The sequence below is a fragment of the Nerophis ophidion genome, linkage group LG21, assembly GCF_033978795.1.
Source record: "Nerophis ophidion isolate RoL-2023_Sa linkage group LG21, RoL_Noph_v1.0, whole genome shotgun sequence".
Taxonomy (NCBI): domain Eukaryota; kingdom Metazoa; phylum Chordata; class Actinopteri; order Syngnathiformes; family Syngnathidae; genus Nerophis; species Nerophis ophidion.
In genome coordinates, this window is record NC_084631.1 from 29,338,094 (window position 1) to 29,358,120 (window position 20,027).

The 20,027-nt window shown below is 40.9% G+C and overlaps 1 protein-coding gene and 1 pseudogene across 1 annotated transcript; one reads left to right on the forward strand and one right to left on the reverse strand.

Moving 5' to 3' along the window:
• The window catches only part of LOC133540009 (cyclic AMP-responsive element-binding protein 5-like), a 42,663-nt pseudogene extending 27,436 nt beyond the window's left edge, over positions 1-15,227 (forward strand).
• tril (TLR4 interactor with leucine-rich repeats) lies at positions 14,185-19,319 on the reverse strand. The gene has a single exon (XM_061882460.1). It carries the CDS (start codon positions 19,037-19,039, stop codon positions 16,766-16,768), a length of 2,274 nt encoding a protein of 757 aa, XP_061738444.1. The 5' UTR covers positions 19,040-19,319; the 3' UTR covers positions 14,185-16,765.
• Between the last annotated feature and the right edge of the window lie 708 nt (positions 19,320-20,027).

The window sequence follows — 20,027 nt, forward strand, 5'->3', positions numbered from 1 at the left end:
TTACACACACAAGTGAATGCAAGGCATACTTGGTCAACAGCCATACAGGTCACACTGAGGGTGGCCGTATGAACAACTTTAGCACTGTTTCAAATATGCGCCACACTGTGAACCCCCACCAAACAAGAATGACAAACACATTTCGGGTGAACATCCGCACCGTAACACAACAGAACAAATACCCAGAATCCCTTGCAGTACCAACTCTTCCGGGAAACTTCCAGCAAACTGACCAATAATTAACGTTTTATTCATGCATTTTCTCTTGCTACTTCAAGGCTTGAATGTTTGGTTCATTCATTATTGTTATTTTATTTTCAAATGTATTATTAGCCTGTGGAAAAAAATGTATATTTACCTCAGAAGATTGCAAATAGAAAAAAAAGGCATTACATTTTTATTTAAATATTATTTGAGATGCCATTGATATTTTTTTTAGTTATTATTATTATTATTTGAAACTGGATTTTGCATGCCACTAAAGTTATACAAGCCTTGCTTGTTCAATATTTAATGCAAAACTTGTTTGGGTCCCTATTAAAAGGTTAATTTGTTCAACCTTGGCCCACGGCTTTGTTCCGTTTAAAATTTTGGTCCACTCTGTATTTGAGTTTGACACCCCTGCTCTATAGGTTGTATTCACCTGACGTCACGTTCGGCTCATTAACTATGCCATGCTGGAAGCGGTGGTCAAGCGAGTGAATGTTGTCAAAGCCTTCATTAAGCCTTTCTTGAAGAAAAAATGTCCTATTTTTATGTTGTTTTCGGCTGTGCGAATCGTTCAAATCGCGAAAATAATAAATGTTTCTTGAGAGTTCCTTGAGGGATGGGAATTGACAAGATTTTTCCGGTTCTGATTCCACTTTCGATTCTGCTCAACGATTCGGTTCTCTTATCGGTTCTTATTTGGGAAAAAAAGACAATAAAAAAGATGTATTAGTATCAGTTTGGTTTGCGCTAACATGAGCTTACAAAGCCAACAGTGAGGTCTTAAGAGACAAAAAAGTATTTAGTCAGCCAACAAATTGTGCAAGTTCTCCCACTTAAAACGATGACAGAGGTCTGTAATTTTCATCATAGGTACACTTCAACTGAGAAAGACGGAATGTGAAAAAAAAATCCAGGAATTCACATTGTAGGAATTTCAAAGAATTTATTTGTAATTTATGGTGGAAAATAAGTATTTGGTCAACCATTCAAAGCGCTCACTGATGGAAGGAGGTTTTGGCTCAAAAATCTCACGATACATGGCCCCATTCATTCTTTCCTTAACACGGATCAATCGTCCTGTCCCCTTAGCAGAAAAACAGCCCCAAAGCATGATTTTTCCACCCCCATGCTTCACAGTAGCTATGGTGTTCTTGGGATGCAACTCAGTATTCTTCTTCCTCCAAACACGATGAGTTGAGTTTATACCAAAATGGATACATGGATGATACAGCAGAGGATTGGGAGAATGTCATGTGGTCAGATGAACTTTTTGGTTTAAACTCAACTCGACATGTTTGGAGGAAGAAGAATACTGAGTTGCATCCCGAGAACACCATATCTACTGTGAAGCATGGGGGTGGAAACATAATGCTTTGGGGCTGTTTTTCTGCTAAGGGGACAGGACGATTAATCCGTATTAAGGAAAGAATGTATCGTGAGATTTTGAGCCAAAACCTCCTTCCATCAGTGAGAGCTTTGAGTGGTTGACCAAATACTTATTTTCCACCATAATTTACAAATAAATTATTTAAAATTCCTACAATGTTAATTCCTAGATTTTTTTTTCACATTCTGTCTCTCACAGTTGAAGTGCACCTAAGATGAAAATTACAGACCTCTGTCATCATTTTAAGTGGGAGAACTTGCACAATCGGTGGCTGACTAAATACTTTTTTGCCCCACTGTAGCATAGAAAAAAAACATTTGAAAATAGATTTATTTTTTTATTAAGTGTGTGGAAATTACACAAGAATGTAACATTTTGTAAAAATGTTTTAACTTTTAAGAATCTTTGTCATCTACCTAAATAATATACCTTGCAAAGGTTTGTTTAGATTTACAACTAAAATAATGACACATAATATGCAACGTGAAATATTTCAAAGCTGCAGACAAACATGCAACTTATATCCGACTACAGTTGAACATTCCCCTACTGAAGGAGCATCGATGTGGCAAATTGTTGATGACGTTGCTTGTTCCTATACCAACCGTATCGGAATCGGTAGCAGTAAACCCTGATCGGAACATCCCTAATTATTTGGATTCCTATTTCTTGGGGTTGATTTCAAACATTTTTCAAAGCCTGTTTGTAAATTTGTGCGCAAATAAATGGCCACACTTGGAATACTCGGAGACACACACGCACACACACACACACAGACACACACACACACACACACACACACACACACACACACACACACTGCAGGAAGTCACAGTCTACATGCCCTCTGTGGCTTTTTGCTTGTTTTCATTTCTCTGCATCAACAATCCTCTCTGCTGGTAAATGTTGCAGAAGCTCTCTCTTCACTTGTTGTATCAATTGTTAAACACGCGTGAGCTATCAAAGGCCACTTTGCAAGAAAACCGTGAAAAAGGGACCTGTTTTAACTCTCACACACACACACACGTTAAATAAAGTGGATCGCTGGCTCCCATCCAAACCGGAACCCAACTTTGAGGGCTCACCTTGGCGAAAGTGTCTTCAAATGTGGGACGGTAAAAGTTACATTGACGCGGAAATATCAACAGCGTGTGTCATTCAGGCCAAGGAGATCCATGATGTCATCAATAGCCCAGGGTGCCCAGTGTCTGGGTGTTTCTATGTAGTAAACACAACTGAAATACTCCTGCCCTGTCCTGTCCCGTGTGCGTGCGTGTGCGTGCGTGTGCATGTGTGTGCATGCGTGTGCGTGTGCGTGTGTGTGTGTGTGTGTGTGTGTGTGTGTGTGTGTGTGGCACAGACAGCACAGTGACCTCATCCTTGGCAGCTGTTTCATGTGCTCCCATTTTCCCCTCACTGTCTCTGGATGGTTGAAGTGGAAGAGAGGAGGGCTGGTGGGGGGGGGGGGGGGGGGGGGGGGGGAGTCGGCTCTTGAAGAAATATTGTGTAACTTGGAGCAGATAGCAATATTGCCATGGAGGGGGGGTGATGTCATGCTGCAAACACGATGCCTCCCTCTCGCTCTCTCGCACTCTCTCTCTCGCTTTGCTTTCTCTCCAAGTGGAGGAGAAATATGAGATGGGGATAAACGAGCCCGTATATTTGCTCAGATGATGTGAAAGTGTGAAGATATCAAGCATAAACCAACTAAATTGTTCTTCTCCCTTCACTATTAGTCATGTTTTGTATATTCTGGGGAACCAGCGTGCTCCACAGTAGACATTTATTTGGTTGTTGTATATTTATACGGGAGCGCTCTGCTGTTTTTTCTAAGGACCTTCTGCAAAAAAGCCAATTAAAGAACATCCCTAAGACAGCAGAGGTGTCCAAAGTTTGGCCCGGGGGCCATTTGTAGCCCGCAGCACGTATAAATACTAAAAAAAGAATAGTAATAAAAGGTGGAATAAAAGAACAAACAGGTGAAATGTTACGGGAAAAAGTTGCAGTTTTGACTTTAATAACACAGGCCGTTAAAAAAATAAAAAAATAATAATGAATCAAAATCAATGGTGTAATGAATTACTGACCTATTCAAGGCTACAATTACTTCACATCCAAAATTCCACTTTGAAGTTTTATTTGGGAAACATATTGCATATTTTGTGTGTTTGCAAAATGAAAAACAAAGTTTTCTTTCGCAAAAAGGGCATAAACTAAACATTAAAAAAAAAAACCACACAAAAAGAATACAAACTTTGTGAAAATGTATGATTTATTTTTAACACTTTTATGAGTGTGGCCCTTTTTGATCCCCAATAATTTTAATGTTTTTTTTTAAAACTGTCATTACTCAAAAATAATTTTGATTCAATGTTTTTCTGAATTATTGAGCTATTTAGGGCTCCTATTACTTTACCTCAAATATTCCACTTTAAAACATTTTTTGAGGAAAATATTGCATTTTTTTTTTTATTGAGAAAAAGGACATAATACATTAAAATAAAAATCATGTATATAGATAGACTTCAAGTTGATCCAGAGATTTAAGTGTTATGTGAATAAAATAAAAATGACATATTTTTAACACTTTTCTGAATGTGGCCCTTTTGGATTTCCAAGAACTGTAGTGTTTTGTTTAGTTTATTTTCCCAAAAACTTTATAGCTCAAAAATATTAATGAATGAAAATTAATGTTGTCATGAAAGAGATAAGCGGTAGGAAATGGATGGATGGATGAATTATTGACCTATTTAAGGCTTTTTTGCCATAAAAAAGTGGTTTTGACAAAAAGAGCATAATACATGGAAAAAACACACAACAAAAAAAACCTTCATATATAGAGATAGACCTGAAAGTTGATCTACAGATTTAAGCGATTTAAGCGCTGTGTAAAAAAATAAAATACATAATAATAATATATGACTTATTTTTAACACTTTTATGAATGCGGTCCTTTAATTTTAATGGGTTTTTTTCTCTCCTCAAAACTATCATTGCTCAAAAATTATTAATTGAAATCAATGTTGTTAAGAAATATTGACTTATTTAAGGATCCAATTACTTCACATCAAATATTTTACTTTAAAACATATTTTTTTGGAAAATATGTTCAATATTTACTGTATTTTGGTCATTTTAATACATTTCGGAACTGACCTCTTCCTTTTTCCATTTCCATAGCAGTGCACTTCAGACTTCACGTATGTTACTACTTCCAGAAACAGACGCGTGTGTGTGTTCTAATCATAACGTAATTAAAATAAGAAACAACAAAGATGACTGTTTTTGGACAAATGAGGATTGACAACCTTATCTTTTTGAATCTGAATATATTGAAGATGAACTGCTGCTTTTAGAAGCCAGCACAAAGGAAGTGTGAAACGTTGGAGCAGACAGAAGCCAATAGATTGAGCTGAAAGCCACTCAAAGCGGCAAATTTGGAATTTGGATACAAGCTATTTCCACATAAATGGAGTTCTTACCCAAAAGAAGCAGAAAAACGTCCCCGGCCAGCTGTACTAAAGAGACAATTGTCCATCGAGTGAGCCGTACTTTATATTGATGAAGATACACGCAACACGTCATGCGTGTTATTAAACTACAGTACATATGCTGTCTGGCTAGCTGTGTACAAATAAAACATGGAATAATACTTTACAGATACTGCAATATGATTGTTCATGTTTTCCACTTTGTATAGATTTGTGTCATATCGCATTGTGTTGTGCAATAGAAACTCAAATTGTCAAAGTGTCCGCCCTGAGATCGCTAGGTTGTGAGTTTAAACCCCGGCCGAGTCATACCAAAGACTATAAAAATGGGACCCATTACCTCCCTGCTTGGCACTCAGCATCAAGGGTTGGAATTGGGGTTTAAAAATCACCAAAAATGATTCCCGGGCGCGGCACGGCTGCTGCCCACTGCTCCCCTCACCTACCAGGGGGTGATCAAGGGTGATGGGTCAAATGCAGAGAATAATTTCGCCACACGTGTGTGACAATCATTGGTACTTTAACTTTTAACTTTAACAAATGCGTTTTTGTAAAAGCTAGCTTATCTCTCGCCGTAGTTAGCTTTTACGGCTAATACAGTACATACTGATGTGTTACTATGCTAGAAAAAACATTCCTCAGTATTTGCTTTTACAATAACAATGTTGCTACAGCTTGGTTATCATACAGGTTACAGAACGTTCATGGGGTATTTTTAGCGGTTTGTGAATATATTTTAAAGTGATTTAGAGGTAGAATTGATTGCTCCCATCAACTGCACTGCTAGCCACCACGAGCCTAATCTTATGTTAGAATGCAAAAAAAAACTTTTGTCTTCTTGTAATGATTGTAAAGGATAGGCAAAATTCCAAACAAAGTGCAGTTCCCCTTTAAGAAACTACTCTATGACTTTAGCTACACACTTCTTCTTCTGTTTGTTTGCAAATGTCATTACTGCCACAAGTGGTGGAAAAGTGTGTTACAACTGAGTACTGCTGCGACCCATACGAACCACAGTTGAGAAACACACTCTCTCTGGTGAAGAAACACTGCTCTTTCAAACAGGAGCAATATTGTGTTTTTAGGAATTTGCTGCAAAAATATCTGCCTACTTAGTTTTGAGCGGAACTGGGCCTGGTAGAGTGTTATTCCCGGACCGGATTTGGCCCCGGTGGCCAGTTGAATAGCCCTGATATACTGCAATATTTGATCCCGTCTACCCGGTATTTGTTTGGAAGGGCTGTGTGACGCGAGGTGCTTGCTGGGTTGCATGCTTATCGGGTTACTGATTGAGTTGCTGTCTAGGCGGCTCAGAGGGGGGGGGGGGGAATGTGCACCCAAAGTAATGACAACTTGTTTACATTTTGCATTTTCATTGTGACAGCAAGTATTCACACGTTGGATTCGCCAGCCCAACATTTACAAACGCTATTATTTGACTTTAAATAGAGGAATATGCTACTTGTTTCATTAAAAAGTGGTGCTGTCCATAATAATTTTTTAAAAAAATCACATGAATCACACTAAAATTTGGAATAATCGCGATTACAATTTTATTGTCGAAATGTCACAACCTTTTTTGAATGTTTAACTTGAATGTCAAACAATTGATAATTTTTGATAACATTAGAAAATAAAAGTATGTACTATGTTTTGTGCTGATATTGTATCGGATTAACATCGGTATCGTCCAATACACAAGGCTGCAATATCAGTATCGTATCGTAACTGAAAAAGTTAAAACTGTATACATTGTGTCCACTTCCACGCACAGTCAAGCAAGAACACTGACTTTTGATTGACACATGATAAAAATAAAAAAAAGCTTGCAATAAAAAGGAGCCATTGCTGCACGTTTTTTTGTTTTTGTTTTTTTTTGCATATCCTATGAAGTGTTTTGCAAAACGGGACTTTTTCTTTCCGGAATGACTAACCCTGACAAGATAAATACACCTTAGAACCAGGGGTCTTCAATAGTTTCCAGGCCAAGGACCCAAAAACTGATGGAGACGAGGGGGAACCCCCTATTTGTACATCTTGTATGAAACTATGACTGTATTAGACATCAAACTGCTCCCAAATGTTACCTTGATATTGTGCCATGCTAACGATATTCAAATAACAGTATTGTGCAGCTAATAGCTAGCTGACAACTAGCGTGCTAATAACTTTCTGACAGCTAACACCCTAATCGCTATCTGGCAACAAGCACAGCAATTACTCGCTGACAACTAGCGTGCTAATCCTCAGGTAGCCGTTAGCACTGTAGCATGAATATAACAATATGTTTATTCATGTTATTTATCTAGTTCAGTGGTTCTCAACCTTTTGTCAGTGATAATTTAATTCGACTACCTCCTAATCAGAGCAAAGCATTTTTGGTTGTAAAAAAGCGATAAAGAAGTAAAATACAGCACTATGTCACAGTTTCTGCTTTATTAAATTGTATAACAGTGCAAAATATTGCTCATTTGTAGTGGTCTTTCTTGAACTATTTGGAAAAAAAGATAAAAATAACTAATAACGTGTTGAAAAATAAACAAGTGATTCAATTATAAATAAAGATTTCTACACATAGAATGAATCATCAACTTAAAGTGCCCTCTTTGGGGATTGTAATAGAGATACATTTGGATTCATGAACTTAATTCTAAACATTTCTTCACATAAAAATAAATATTTAACATCAATATTTATGGAACATGTCCACAAAAAATCTAGCTGTCAACACTGAATATTGCTTTTCACAGTTTATGAACTTACATTCATATTTTGGGGAAGTATTATTCAATTCATATATTTATAAAGGATTTTTGAATTGTTGCTATTTTTAGAATATTTAAAAAAAATCTTACGTACCCCTTGGCATACCTTCAAGTACCCCCAGGGGTACGCGTACCCCCTTTTGAGAACCACTGATCTAGTGTGTTGGCTCAATGTTCAATTCTATTTAAAGATATCTGCATTTGTGCAAAAATTGCAAGGGGAAATATAAAAAATATATTTCACACACCTCCCCCCCACCTCTGCGGACCCCTCCTTGAAGACCTCTGCTCTAGACCAGTGGTTCTCAAATGGGGGTACGCGTACCCCTGGGGGTACTTGAAGGTATGCCAAGGGGTACGTGAGATTTTTAAAAAAAAATTCTAAAAATAGCAACAATTCAAAAATCCTTTATGAATGTATTTATTGAATAATACTTCAACAAAATATGAATGTAAGTTCATAAACTGTGAAAAGAAATGCAACAATGCAATATTCAGTGTTGACAGCTAGATTTTTTGTGGACATTTTCCATAAATATTGATGTTAAAGATTTCTTTTTTTTTGGTGAAAAAATGTTTAGAATTAAGTTCATGAATCCAGATGGAGCTCTATTACAATCCCCAAAGAGGACACTTTAAGTTGATGATTACTTCTATGTGTAGAAATCTTTATTTATAATTGTACACTTGTTTATTTATCAACAAGTTTTTAGTTATTTTTATATCTTTTTTTTTCCAAATAGTTCAAGAAAAAACACTACAAATTAGCAATATTTTGCACTCTTATACAATGTAATAAATCAGAAACTGATGACATAGTGCTGTATTTTACCTCTGTATCTCTTTTTTTTAACCAAAAATGCTTTGCTCTGATTAGGGGGTACTTGAATTAAAAAAATGTTCACAGGGGGCACATCACTGAAAAAAGGTTGAGAACCACTGTTCTAGACAGTATCCTTAACAGGACTCGTACTTCCTTACAGAGGTCCAAGCAGATGATGAGTCATCATTACCAACACCATCACCCAGTAATGGTCAGCCCTCCGAGCGCCATGATGGAGATGATGTCACAGCGCCGCCAGGCTCCTCCACTACAACACCAGCATCACCCGCATCATCAGCTGACATCCCTCAGCTACCCGCAGCGATGCCATCCACAGCACCTCGGGAGCCCCCAAAGCCACCAATCACCCCCCTCTCACCTCCCCCAAGGGTCACCTCCCGGCTTGCCCCCGTCTGTACCTGCTCAGGTATGACTCTTCATCCCCATCTTGTCGAAGACCTCCTTTCTGAAAAACCTCCGTGTCCACAGGTGTCGCCCGTTCCGCAGCAGCTGCACCCTTGCCAATCACCGCACTCCAGCACGCGCTGCAGTCCGGTGGGAGCTGCGGCCGCCGGAGGCGGAACTCAGAGCAGGACCCCGACGAGCGCCGGCAGAAGTTTCTGGAGCGCAACAGAGCGGCCGCCACGCGCTGCAGACAGAAGAGGAAACTGTGGGTGTCGTCGCTGGAGAAGAAAGCTGAGGAGCTGACGCACACCAACCTCCAGCTGCAGGTGGGACACGCTCTTCTCTTTCCGTCACCTGCGCACGACTTCACCGTGTCTTCTCCTCCGTAGAACGAGGTGACGTCGTTGAGGTCGGAGGTGGGTCAGCTGAAGCAGATTCTGCTCACCCACAAGGACTGTCCTGTCACAGCCAGGCAGAGAGAAGCACAGGGGTACACTAGTGAGTAACCCCCACTATACCCAGCTCTCACCTGCTATTGTCTCCACCTGTGACCAAATACGCTGTCCATAGCACGTGATGGACAAACGTATTGGGATAACTGGCCATTACATTACCCTCTATGGCAGGGCTATTCAACTGGCGGCCTGGGGGCCAAAAACCAATGACACTATCCCGGCCCCTCATTCAATTCCTAAAAAGACTACAGTGCTCCTGTAGGACCACTGCAAATACATTGGCAGATCCTTGCATTGACATTTGAACTTGGCTAACAAACATAGAACACTGGCGTCCAAACTTATGACTTACATAACTGAGGAGTTCTTCTTAAGTCCTCTCCTTTTCGGCAGTTATCGTTTTATTGTGATTTATGTGACTAAGGTGTTGCTTTAGCTCGTTTACTTCACATGGTCAGCAGTCGTTTGTTCAACTTCCAGGGGAAACTCAAAATTTTTTTTAAATCGTGTCTAATTCAGATTTTTTGGGCCAAATCCGATCTTTTTAGTAAAAAAATGTGATTTCTAACGTGAATGCAACCTGACCTGCATGTGGACATGACGTCGCACGCACTGCAGTGTTGAAGGAAGTAAACATGGCTTCCACTAGTCGGTGTCAGTACAGGCACATTTGTGGCGATTTTAGGGATTTTGTGCAAAATCAAAGTCAACATTTTTTGAACAGAATTATTGCGCGTGGAACATTAAGATGGTATTTTGGCTCTGGCGGTTTTGCGGGGTATTTTGCCTCCATGTCTGCTTGAAGAGCGTGTCTGTGGGCGAGCAGTCAGACAGGAGTGGTGGCACTTTCAATCCATCCATCCATCCATCCATCCATCCATCCATCTTCATCCGCTTATCCGAGGTCGGGGGTAACAGCCTAAGCAGGGAAACCCAGACTTCCCTCTCCCCAGCAACTTCTTCTAGCTCTTCCCGGGGGATCCCGAGGTGTTCCCAGGCCAGCCGGGAGACATAGTCTTCCCAACGTGTCCTTGGTCTTCCCCGTGGCCTCCTACCGGTTGGACGTGCCCTAAACACCTCCCGAGGGAGGCGTTCGGGTGGCATCCTGACCAGATGCCCGAACCACCTCATCTGGCTCCTCTCGATGTGGAGGAGCAGCGGCTTTACTTTGAGTTCCTCCCAGATGGCAGAGCTTCTCACCCTACCTCTAGGGAGAGCCCCGCCACACGGCGGAGGAAACTCATTTCGGCCGCTTGTACCCGTGATCTTATCCTTTCGGTCATGACCCAAAGCTCATGACCATAGGTGAGGATGGGAACGTAGATTGACCGGTAAATTGAGAGCTTTGCCTTCCGGCTCAGCTCCTTCTTCACCACAACGGATCGGTACAACGTCCGCATTACTGAAGACGCCGGACCGATCCGCCTGTCGATCTCACGATCCACTCTTCCCTCACTCGTGAACAAGACTCCTAGGTACTTGAACTCCTCCACTTGGGGCAGGGTCTCCTCCCCAACCCGGAGATGGCATTCCACCCTTTTCCGGGTGAGAACCATGGACTCGGACTTGGAGGTGCTGATTCTCATTCCGGTCGCTTCATATTCGGCTGCGAACCGATCCAGCGAGAGCTGAAGATCCCGGTCAGATGAAGCCATCAGGACCACATCATCTGCAAGAAGCAGAGATCTAATCCTGCGGTCACCGGAGTTTGCCCAACCAGTCTACATGTGCTTTGTGGACTTGGAGAAGGCATTCGACCGTGTCCCTCGGGAAGTCCTGTGGGGAGTGCTCAGAGAGTATGGGGTATCGGACTGTCTTATTTTGGCGGTCCGCTCCCTGTATGATCAGTGTCAGAGCTTGGTCTGCATTGGACTCCGCCAAAGCTGTCCTTTGTCACCGATTCTGTTCATAACTTTTATGGACAGAATTTCTAGGCGCAGTCAAGGCGTTGAGGGGTTCCGGTTTGGTGACCGCAGGCACTTTCACTCGAGTTCCTAAAACTTTTTATTTTCACCTGTTTTCTGCTCCGTTTTTTTGGTAACAGTCTATTTCGGCGAATAATCATGACACTTATCGCTATTTGTTGACATATTAGTCAAATGAATGCGACCTGAGTGTTCAGACTTCAGGCACATTCGATTTATATCCACATACGCAATCAGCCTGCGTCGGATTTTAAAATGTTTTGAATTGAACTGTTCACATTGACATAAGAAAATCAGATAAGGGTTGTATATGGGCAAAAAAAAATTGGAATTGCCTTGCAGTGTGAACAGGTCTAAGACAAATTGAACAGTTCAGTTGTTATTGATTGAACACCCTAAGACTCCCATGACCTGGGTTAATGAGACTATCCATAAACGTGCTACTCTTGCACCAAAAGAGATTGTTTGCTTCTCTAGGGTTGTCTATTTTGGCAAATAACTATGACACTACTCGCTATTTGACAACGTATTAGTCGGATGAACGCGACCGCGGCGTTCAGACTGCAGTCGCAGTCGATACATATCCGATTTATTTCCACATACGAAAGGGGCCTGGGTTGGATATGACAAATTCACAATTGCACTGTTCATGTTGACATGAAAAAATCCAATACAGGTTGAATATGCGCAACAAAAACCAGAATGGACAAGGCCCTAAAATCATTACATGCAAAGTGAAATATGTCACGCCTTTATTTCAGACCATGTTTATCATTATGATTACAGTTTTTAAAAACCCAAAAGTGTCTCAGGTTTTTATAAGCTGTGAACCATAATCATCGAGATTATATCAAAAGAAGGCTTGAAATATCTTGAGTTGCATGTTATGATCCTGTGTCATTCATTAGTTTCACCTTGTAAATCCAATTACTGGAATAAACCAACATTTTCACGATACTGAAATATTTTGTGTTTCACCTGTATTTATTTATACTAGTGGTGTTCCTCAAGGTTCCATCTTAAGTCCTCTTTTTCCACATTTGGGCTATTCAATAGGTTCAGTTCAAAAAACGTGTGAGAGACTGACATTTTTGCAGCAGATTCTTAAAAACACAAGAGTGCTTGATCTTTGACAAGCTTTTTTTGTATACATGTCATTTTTATTATTATAGCTAGACCTGTGTTGATTTTTGTACCTGACAACCGTAGCTGAAACCGTCAGGTACGAACATCAACACAGGTCTGTAAGAATAAATAGTACATCATTCTTAGAAGACCTAATATACTTAATTGGAAAAATGTTTTTTTGTAGAAGGTCAATCAAAACAGCAGAAGATTCTTGTTACAAAATAAATAGACCAAAATCAAATGTGTACAGCAAAGGACGCTGGTTCTTCGTACAAAATAAGAGTAATAGTGAAGGGAGAAGTCCCACCGCAAAACAATGGAGTTGAATATCCCTGCTCTATGGTAAAGGCATGCAGAATGCTGTAATTAATTGCGAAGATCAGCACTTTTATTCTGATGGGGCTTGGTAATCACTGCACTCGCCGTTTAAATGAGACGCTTTAAAAAACAAAAACATTGCACTTTGTGGCTTCAGTCAAACTGGCCATTACATTCTTTCATCGCAAATTGAAATGTGTGCCATTTTTCTTACTATTTTTGTTGTTGCCTTTTTAAATGTTTGTACATGCACATTACTCATTTTTTTTATATATAAATAAAAGAGATATTTTGCCTTATTGGATTGAAAAGGAATTGTTGTTGTTGAGCCGTCGCACCACAAAAAGGAGCACAAGCAGGACAATCCAGGACTTTGATTGACAGCTGTCTCTGTTGTCCAGCAGCAGGGGTGAGCCCGGGAGGAAGTCCCACCCCTGTAGATTCGTTGCGTCACCTGCGGACTGTCCAACACAACAGCATCACCACGTCCTCGGCGGGAGGCAACACGCAACAGTCTGCACGCTAGAGACTTCTTAACATTGTTTTCGTTGGTTGTATTTTTCTATGAAAGCTTTGCCCTCTCTGACCTATGCACCCTTATTTCATGCTCTGCCATCTTGCACTCATTTTGAAACGTAGATACTATAAGCTGGTATTTTAAACAAAGCGTATGCAAGTGTGCACCTTTTGCCTTCTTTTCTAATGCAGGGCAGCTTATCAAATAGTAATATTTTTCTACTTCATATGATAATTGCATCTTAATCTAACCCCAATATGATGCAGTATCTCTTTTCAGGCACTTTTTTTAAAAAACAAACTAAAACTCCCGGCACCTCCTGATCTACACTGTAAAAATGACCAGGATTTCACAGCATTTAACAGTATGTTTTCGCAGTAAAATCCATCCATCCATCCATTTTTTTACCGCTTGGCCCTATCTCAGCTGCATTCGGGCAGAAGGCTGCATACACCTTGGACAAGTCGCCACCTTATCGCAGGCAGTAAAATCCTATTATCAAAAATGTACGGTAAAATTACAAGAAAAACAACTGATGAAATGTAAAAAAACATGACATTTATATTTCACAGCAATTAACAAACGGTAGCAAATGGTTGGATGGATGGTTAACAATAAAATACTGTAACCAGTCCTCTCTACGAATGACTGTAAATTCAAACGGATTTGGCTCCTCGTGTGGTTCTGTAGACTACTCTTGTAGAGTAAGTATGCGGTTAAAAGTGATTAATAGAAAAAAATAATTTGTGAAACAACAGCATAGAGTTGTAATTTTATTGTGATGAACTGTGACATAGCAGGGCTCTGTTGTAACTTTTCAGTTAAAGTGTGCAAAATATGGTGTAAATAATGATGAACATTTCTTCAAATCCTTCTGTAGAACTGTAAAATCCAAATTTTGCAGTTAGAGTAAATTGCTGTTAAGATATTTAACAGTAACTTACTGTAACTGTTACTGTGAAAGTAATTATTAGCCAGTTTTTTGCTGTGAATTACAATGACATATTTACAGTGTAGTATAATTGAATTTGCACTTGAATTATTCTTTTTGTACTGTAAAGATGGTGACAATCTATGTACTTTTAGTCTATAATAATAATAATAATAAATATTCCTTTTGTGCTTTTTTTCCTTCATTGTTTCATGTGGAGTGTACTGCATGGTGCTCATGACTCAACACTGCCCTCTAGTGACAGTTTGTGTTATTGTTACCCAATACGCCAGTATGAGTCCATTCCTTGACAGAGTATATAGAGTATTTCATTTTAATGAAACATATTAAATGAACGTCTCTTAAAAAGTGGCTGATGTGCACTTTTATATTGCAGGATTTCAGAAATAAAGCCAGCTTGTCTGAGAAACAATTACTTTATGTGCATTTCATGATCAAAACGTCAGGTTTGATTCCAGCCAGGACATAAAACTGCACTTCAGCGACATACTTTTTCTTGTTAAAAAAAAAAAGCCTTAAAAACGACATTTAAGAGCTTTTACAGAGAGTATAACACACAAAACTGTCCAAAAGACAAGAGGATGTCTGTAAAAAAAAATTCAAAAATAGCACCACAGTTGAAATCGGCGATCGGTCATTCATGCACACTTGCAGACCAAACATGACAAAAGATAACACGAGCAGGTGGGAGGAAATGTAAAAAAGCACAGGACAAGGGAAGAGGATGTAAATGTTTTTTTTGCCTTCCTTTGGGCTCTGGAAAGGCCCGATGGCTCTATTGTTGCTTTATTTCCAGGAGAAAAACACGATACTTCAAAGATCGCAAGATACACGTTAAGTAGTATTTTGTATTTCACAAAAGGAACCATTGTATCTTCTCAAGGGATGGTACTATAGGATTTAAATTGAGATGTGACTCAGAGTAGTCAGTGTACAGCTTGTATAAAGTAACTAATGTATGATACAGGATATCGTTATGGGAATTGATACTGGTACTCAAAGGTACCAATTTGTGGTACTTTTGAGTGTATTCAAAAGTGCTAATAAATGTAAATTATTAACATGTGTTATTTATTTAACACAAAGTTATGCTGTTCCTTTTTCATATTGTTGTTGTACACTTCTGTGTCTCATTTGCATGTATTATAGACTTTGTATACAACTGTAAGATGTTAGATGGCAGTAGTGTATGGACTACAACACTGAATTCATTTTAGTTCCAAATAGAAATGGAAGGTGGTTCAATGGTCTTGGAAAAGCTCGCGTAGGGAAAGTAAAAGGATCAATATCGGTATCGACAATCAACATTTCGCTATCAGTATCAAAGTATCGCCCAACCTTTAGTGCCAGCGTAGCAACAAATCTTTCGATATGGCTAAAAAAAGTGTATTCTTTGGAGTGTTACCAGGAAGTAGTCTTTGCTACTATGTGCCAGTCATGTATCTTGTTGAGGACTACAAAGTGTTTAAACTGTAAGTATTGTACTTGTTAACTGCCCTGTGTGATTGTAGCGTGCATCTTAGTTGTAGTTTTAATTGACAAATTTGGAGATGTTAAAAATCACCATGTAAAATCGCAAATGCTGACTGGTAGTATACCTATGGAAAATCCTATGAAAATTAGCATTGAGCTAGCTCATCATGAAAGTTGAGCCATACTTTACTTTTGAGCACCTTTTTCTTGCTTTGTTGGCATGGAACATTGTGACGTTTCCTCGAGGCAGTCCGCTATGTCCACTCTGTGTGGGAAACAAGCAGTCAAGCACTAAGTGCTAGAGGCTACTAACTGAAGTGACGTCACATGCTCATAGATATCGAAATATGGCAGGGTTTGATTTTACGTGGATCTGTAACCGACTTGCTTCGGTCGATACTTATAAAAGTACTGAATTCAGTACCCATCTATATCGAGCACTGCCTTAATCCTCTTGGCAATGGAATTCATCAATGCAGTCATGATTGTAAGGCAACTTAGAGGGGTTTTTGGTTTTGGTTTTTGCCAAGGAAGGGGATCATGCTGTGCTTCACAATATTACAGTAGGTGATTCCCTCAATGAACCAAAGCTCTCTGGTGTCAGCCCCAGGACCATGACATTATTTAGACAGTAACTCTGTCTGGAGTCATTGTCAGTGGATAGTACAGTTTATAAATCTATACAAGCTGTGTTCTGACTATTCAAGTTTCATTTCTATAGCACTTTCCCTTAAGATATAATATACTGACTGGTTCATGAACTGAAAGGTGTGTACTCACTTTTGTGAAATACAGCATAATTCTACAGTTGTAGTACAACTCCATAAAGTATGTCCAAGTTTCAGGTCTACATTATTCCTGAAGATACAATGTAACAAAAAAATGGTTGCTTCAACGTGAATTCCCATGAAGGAAGCTAGTCAGAGAATCTGGGTAAGTCATTGTCTCTGCGAGAGGAACCAGTATCCTGGAAACGGTCACAAGGGAACTCGATGAGATCTCCCAGTTCTGGTTGTATAAGACGGGCCAGGCGGCTACTTTGGTAGCTGGTAAAGTCAGCGGACACGGACGCGCTCGCCACGTTGGGCCGAAATGGTCTCCTGGTGGAGTACATGTGGCGCACGTGTACCGCCGACTTCCTCCTCTGCAACTTCTTCTTCAGGCTCCGCCCCAGCCACACTCCTCCGATTACCAGCAGCAGCATGGCGTTCCCGGCCACAGTAAAAACAGTCAACAGTTGTAGGTCAGAAGTTGCGGAGGTGTGCTTCTCGGGAAGTGTGACCAGACCTGAGCAGTGGTCACGGGGTGCCACTTGACACACGGAACCAGCGACCACGCCTTCCACACATACCATGTAGGTGACATCCGGGCTGAGCTCCTGCAGGGTCACAGAGCGGGATGAGGCGGGGGCATAAACATAACGTGGGAAGCGGTCTGGTGTTCCGAATCTGTCAAACAAAATCCGATACTGGACTTCATCTAGACCTAGATTTTCCCTGGTTTGCCAGGAGACTACAACCGTGTTGCTTGTTATCTGGTTTACAGTTACATTCGTGATGATGATGTGGTTGAAGACACATGGATCTGTGATGACAGAAGGACCCCACTTGTGATACATCCTCAGAAGATCAAAGCGTTCTCTTGAGGGGACTGAAGGAGTGGGGGTTCTCCTCTGGTTGCCAGCATGACTTGGTGTGGGAAAGCCCTGCTGTGATTGTGGTTTAGATTTTCGACCCATTTTGGCACGTTTCCGTGACTTGGATCTGAGGGACTCCTTATGTTCAATAGAAGGAGACAACTCTGGTTCTGTGCCTCCTTGATCTCCTTGCACTCGTTCTTCTCTTTTCCCTCCGGTCCCATCCTGCATTACCTTGATCCACAGTTTCCCTCCGTGGCTCTCCTTAGGTTCACCTCGGCCCCTGCACGAATGAGTCCAATTACCAAGGGCCTCCAGCTGGGAACTATTCACTTTGTCCAGGTATGTCCCCCTTAGAGATGCTGGGTGATGGCATTGCACAAGGACATCCAACAATTTCCCTTGAGAATGCACAGCAGACATCCAACTTTTCAGTACCTGCATGCGACAATCGCAGGTCCAGTTGTTGCCATGGAGATCCACATCACGAAGGAAGGGGTTTAGTCTGAAAGCATCCCCAGAAAGGCTGGTTAGGATGTTGTCATTTAGCTTCAGCACTTGTAAGTGTTTGAGGTGCAAGAAAGCCAAAGAGTCAACATTAGAAATGCGGTTGCGACTGATGTCCAAATGCTCGATGAGTTTCAGGGGATCTAGAAGTTCAGCTGGGATCTCCTCCAGCTCATTACCGTCCATGAAGAGCTCTTTGAGGCTTGATAGGCCAAGCAGAGTCCTTCTGCCCAGATGAGGAATCCTGTTGTTACTGAGAGAGAGTTTGGAGAGTCTTTGTAGATTTTGGAACATTTTATTCCCAACATGCCGAATGGCATTTCCAGAGAGGAGCAAAGTTGTCAGGGTTTGGAGATGGGAAAAAGTGAGGGCACCACGCAGGGTGGACAGCTTATTGTGAGACAAGTTGAGAAAGCGCAGGTGGGCGAGTTCAGAAAAGGCATTTTTGTGAATGTGCTGCAGATGATTTGACTCCAGGTGGAGATAACGTAGATTGGTCAAATCCTTAAAAACGGAATCCTGCAAGCTTTCTATTTGATTTCCATCAAGGCGCAGTTTAACAAGATGGTCCAAGCTGGTAAAAAATTGCTGATGTACGTGCAAGATGTCGTTGTTGTTGACATAGAGGACTGTAAGCTTCTTCAGCGGTTTCAAAGTCCCAGCTTGAACATTAGATAAGCGGTTATGTCCCAAGTAGAGCTCTTCCAAACTGGACAGTCTCTCAAACGCTTCACGGTGGATGTTTTGGATTCGATTGAACTGTAAATCCAACCTCACTAAGGCTGTGTACCTTGCAAGGTCGAGGGCCGAGATGTTTGCAATGAAGTTCCCTCCGAGGCTGAAGACCAGCACCTCCTCCTGCTTGCTGCTGTAAGGTGGCACAGTGGGCAAACCTCGGTTGGCGCACATGAGATGCTGGGGATGCTGGCACTCACAGCGACTGGGGCAAACTCCCACAGCAGGAAAGGAGGAGGAGAAGGAGTAGGTGAATCCATGGAGGAACAGCAGGAAAAAATAAGTCCTCACCAGGAAATAGCTGGTATCCATCCCCACAGCGCTGGTGGCACTGGTGCGGCATCCGCGTCCTCTTTTTTTTTTATTTCAGGAGACCACCAAATGCATCACTTCTTGCACCAGACCACAGAAATGCTCCATCGCTGCAGCAGCATGTAGAGCAAAGTCATTTGTGCTCTGGTGCCTTCTGAGAAAAAAAAATGCTCACCTCTGGAAAAAAAATCCATCCCCTGAAGTGGTCATCTGCTGCGAATTACACACACTCACACACACACGGTTGTGGTCCCTCCTCTGCAACCCTGACAAATGAGCAAGTCAAGTTGCAGGGTTGCACGTGCACTCAAAGAGAGGGAGTTGACCGAGTTTCCTGCGCGTACCCGAGCGCACTCACCGTGTGGATGAATGGACAAAACAGACATGGGCCTTCCCACGCTATTGAATGTGTATATAAGTAAAAAAAGAAAAGCCTATTAAATCCTGATTTTTTTATCTTTTAAAATGTTGCATGAGTCAAAAGTGCAATGCACAGCACATTGACAGAAAAAAACGCATTTAACTCATCACTGTATGGTATTAAGGGATGCCACCTAGTAAAGTCAAACAATTTACAGTTCAACTTAAGCATTTCTCTGAAAATATGTCTCAAAAGTAAAACAAAAATGGATTCTCATATGTGACTTCAGTAAATACTATGATAAAAGACACATGTGCCTCCTTTGTCAACATTTGTTTCTAAATTGTTAGACTTTGGAGGTTACATTGCAAAGGCATTGTTACTACCAAAATTAACTCAATTATCAGCTGCAAAAGTGGTACCTCAACTTAAGAGTGTTTTGAAATAAATAAATGATAAATGGGTTGTACTTGTATAGCGCTTTTCTACCTTCAAGGTACTCAAAGCGCTTTGACACTACTTCCACATTTACCCATTCACACACACATTCACACACTGATGGAGGGAGCTGCCATGCAAGGCGCCAACCAGCACCCATCAGGAGCAAGGGTGAAGTGTCTTGCTCAG

Bases quoted from the DNA above. Each gene is read 5' to 3' on its own strand.
- tril (XM_061882460.1), bottom strand. From the start codon at position 19,039: ATGGATACCAGCTATTTCCTGGTGAGGACTTATTTTTTCCTGCTGTTC.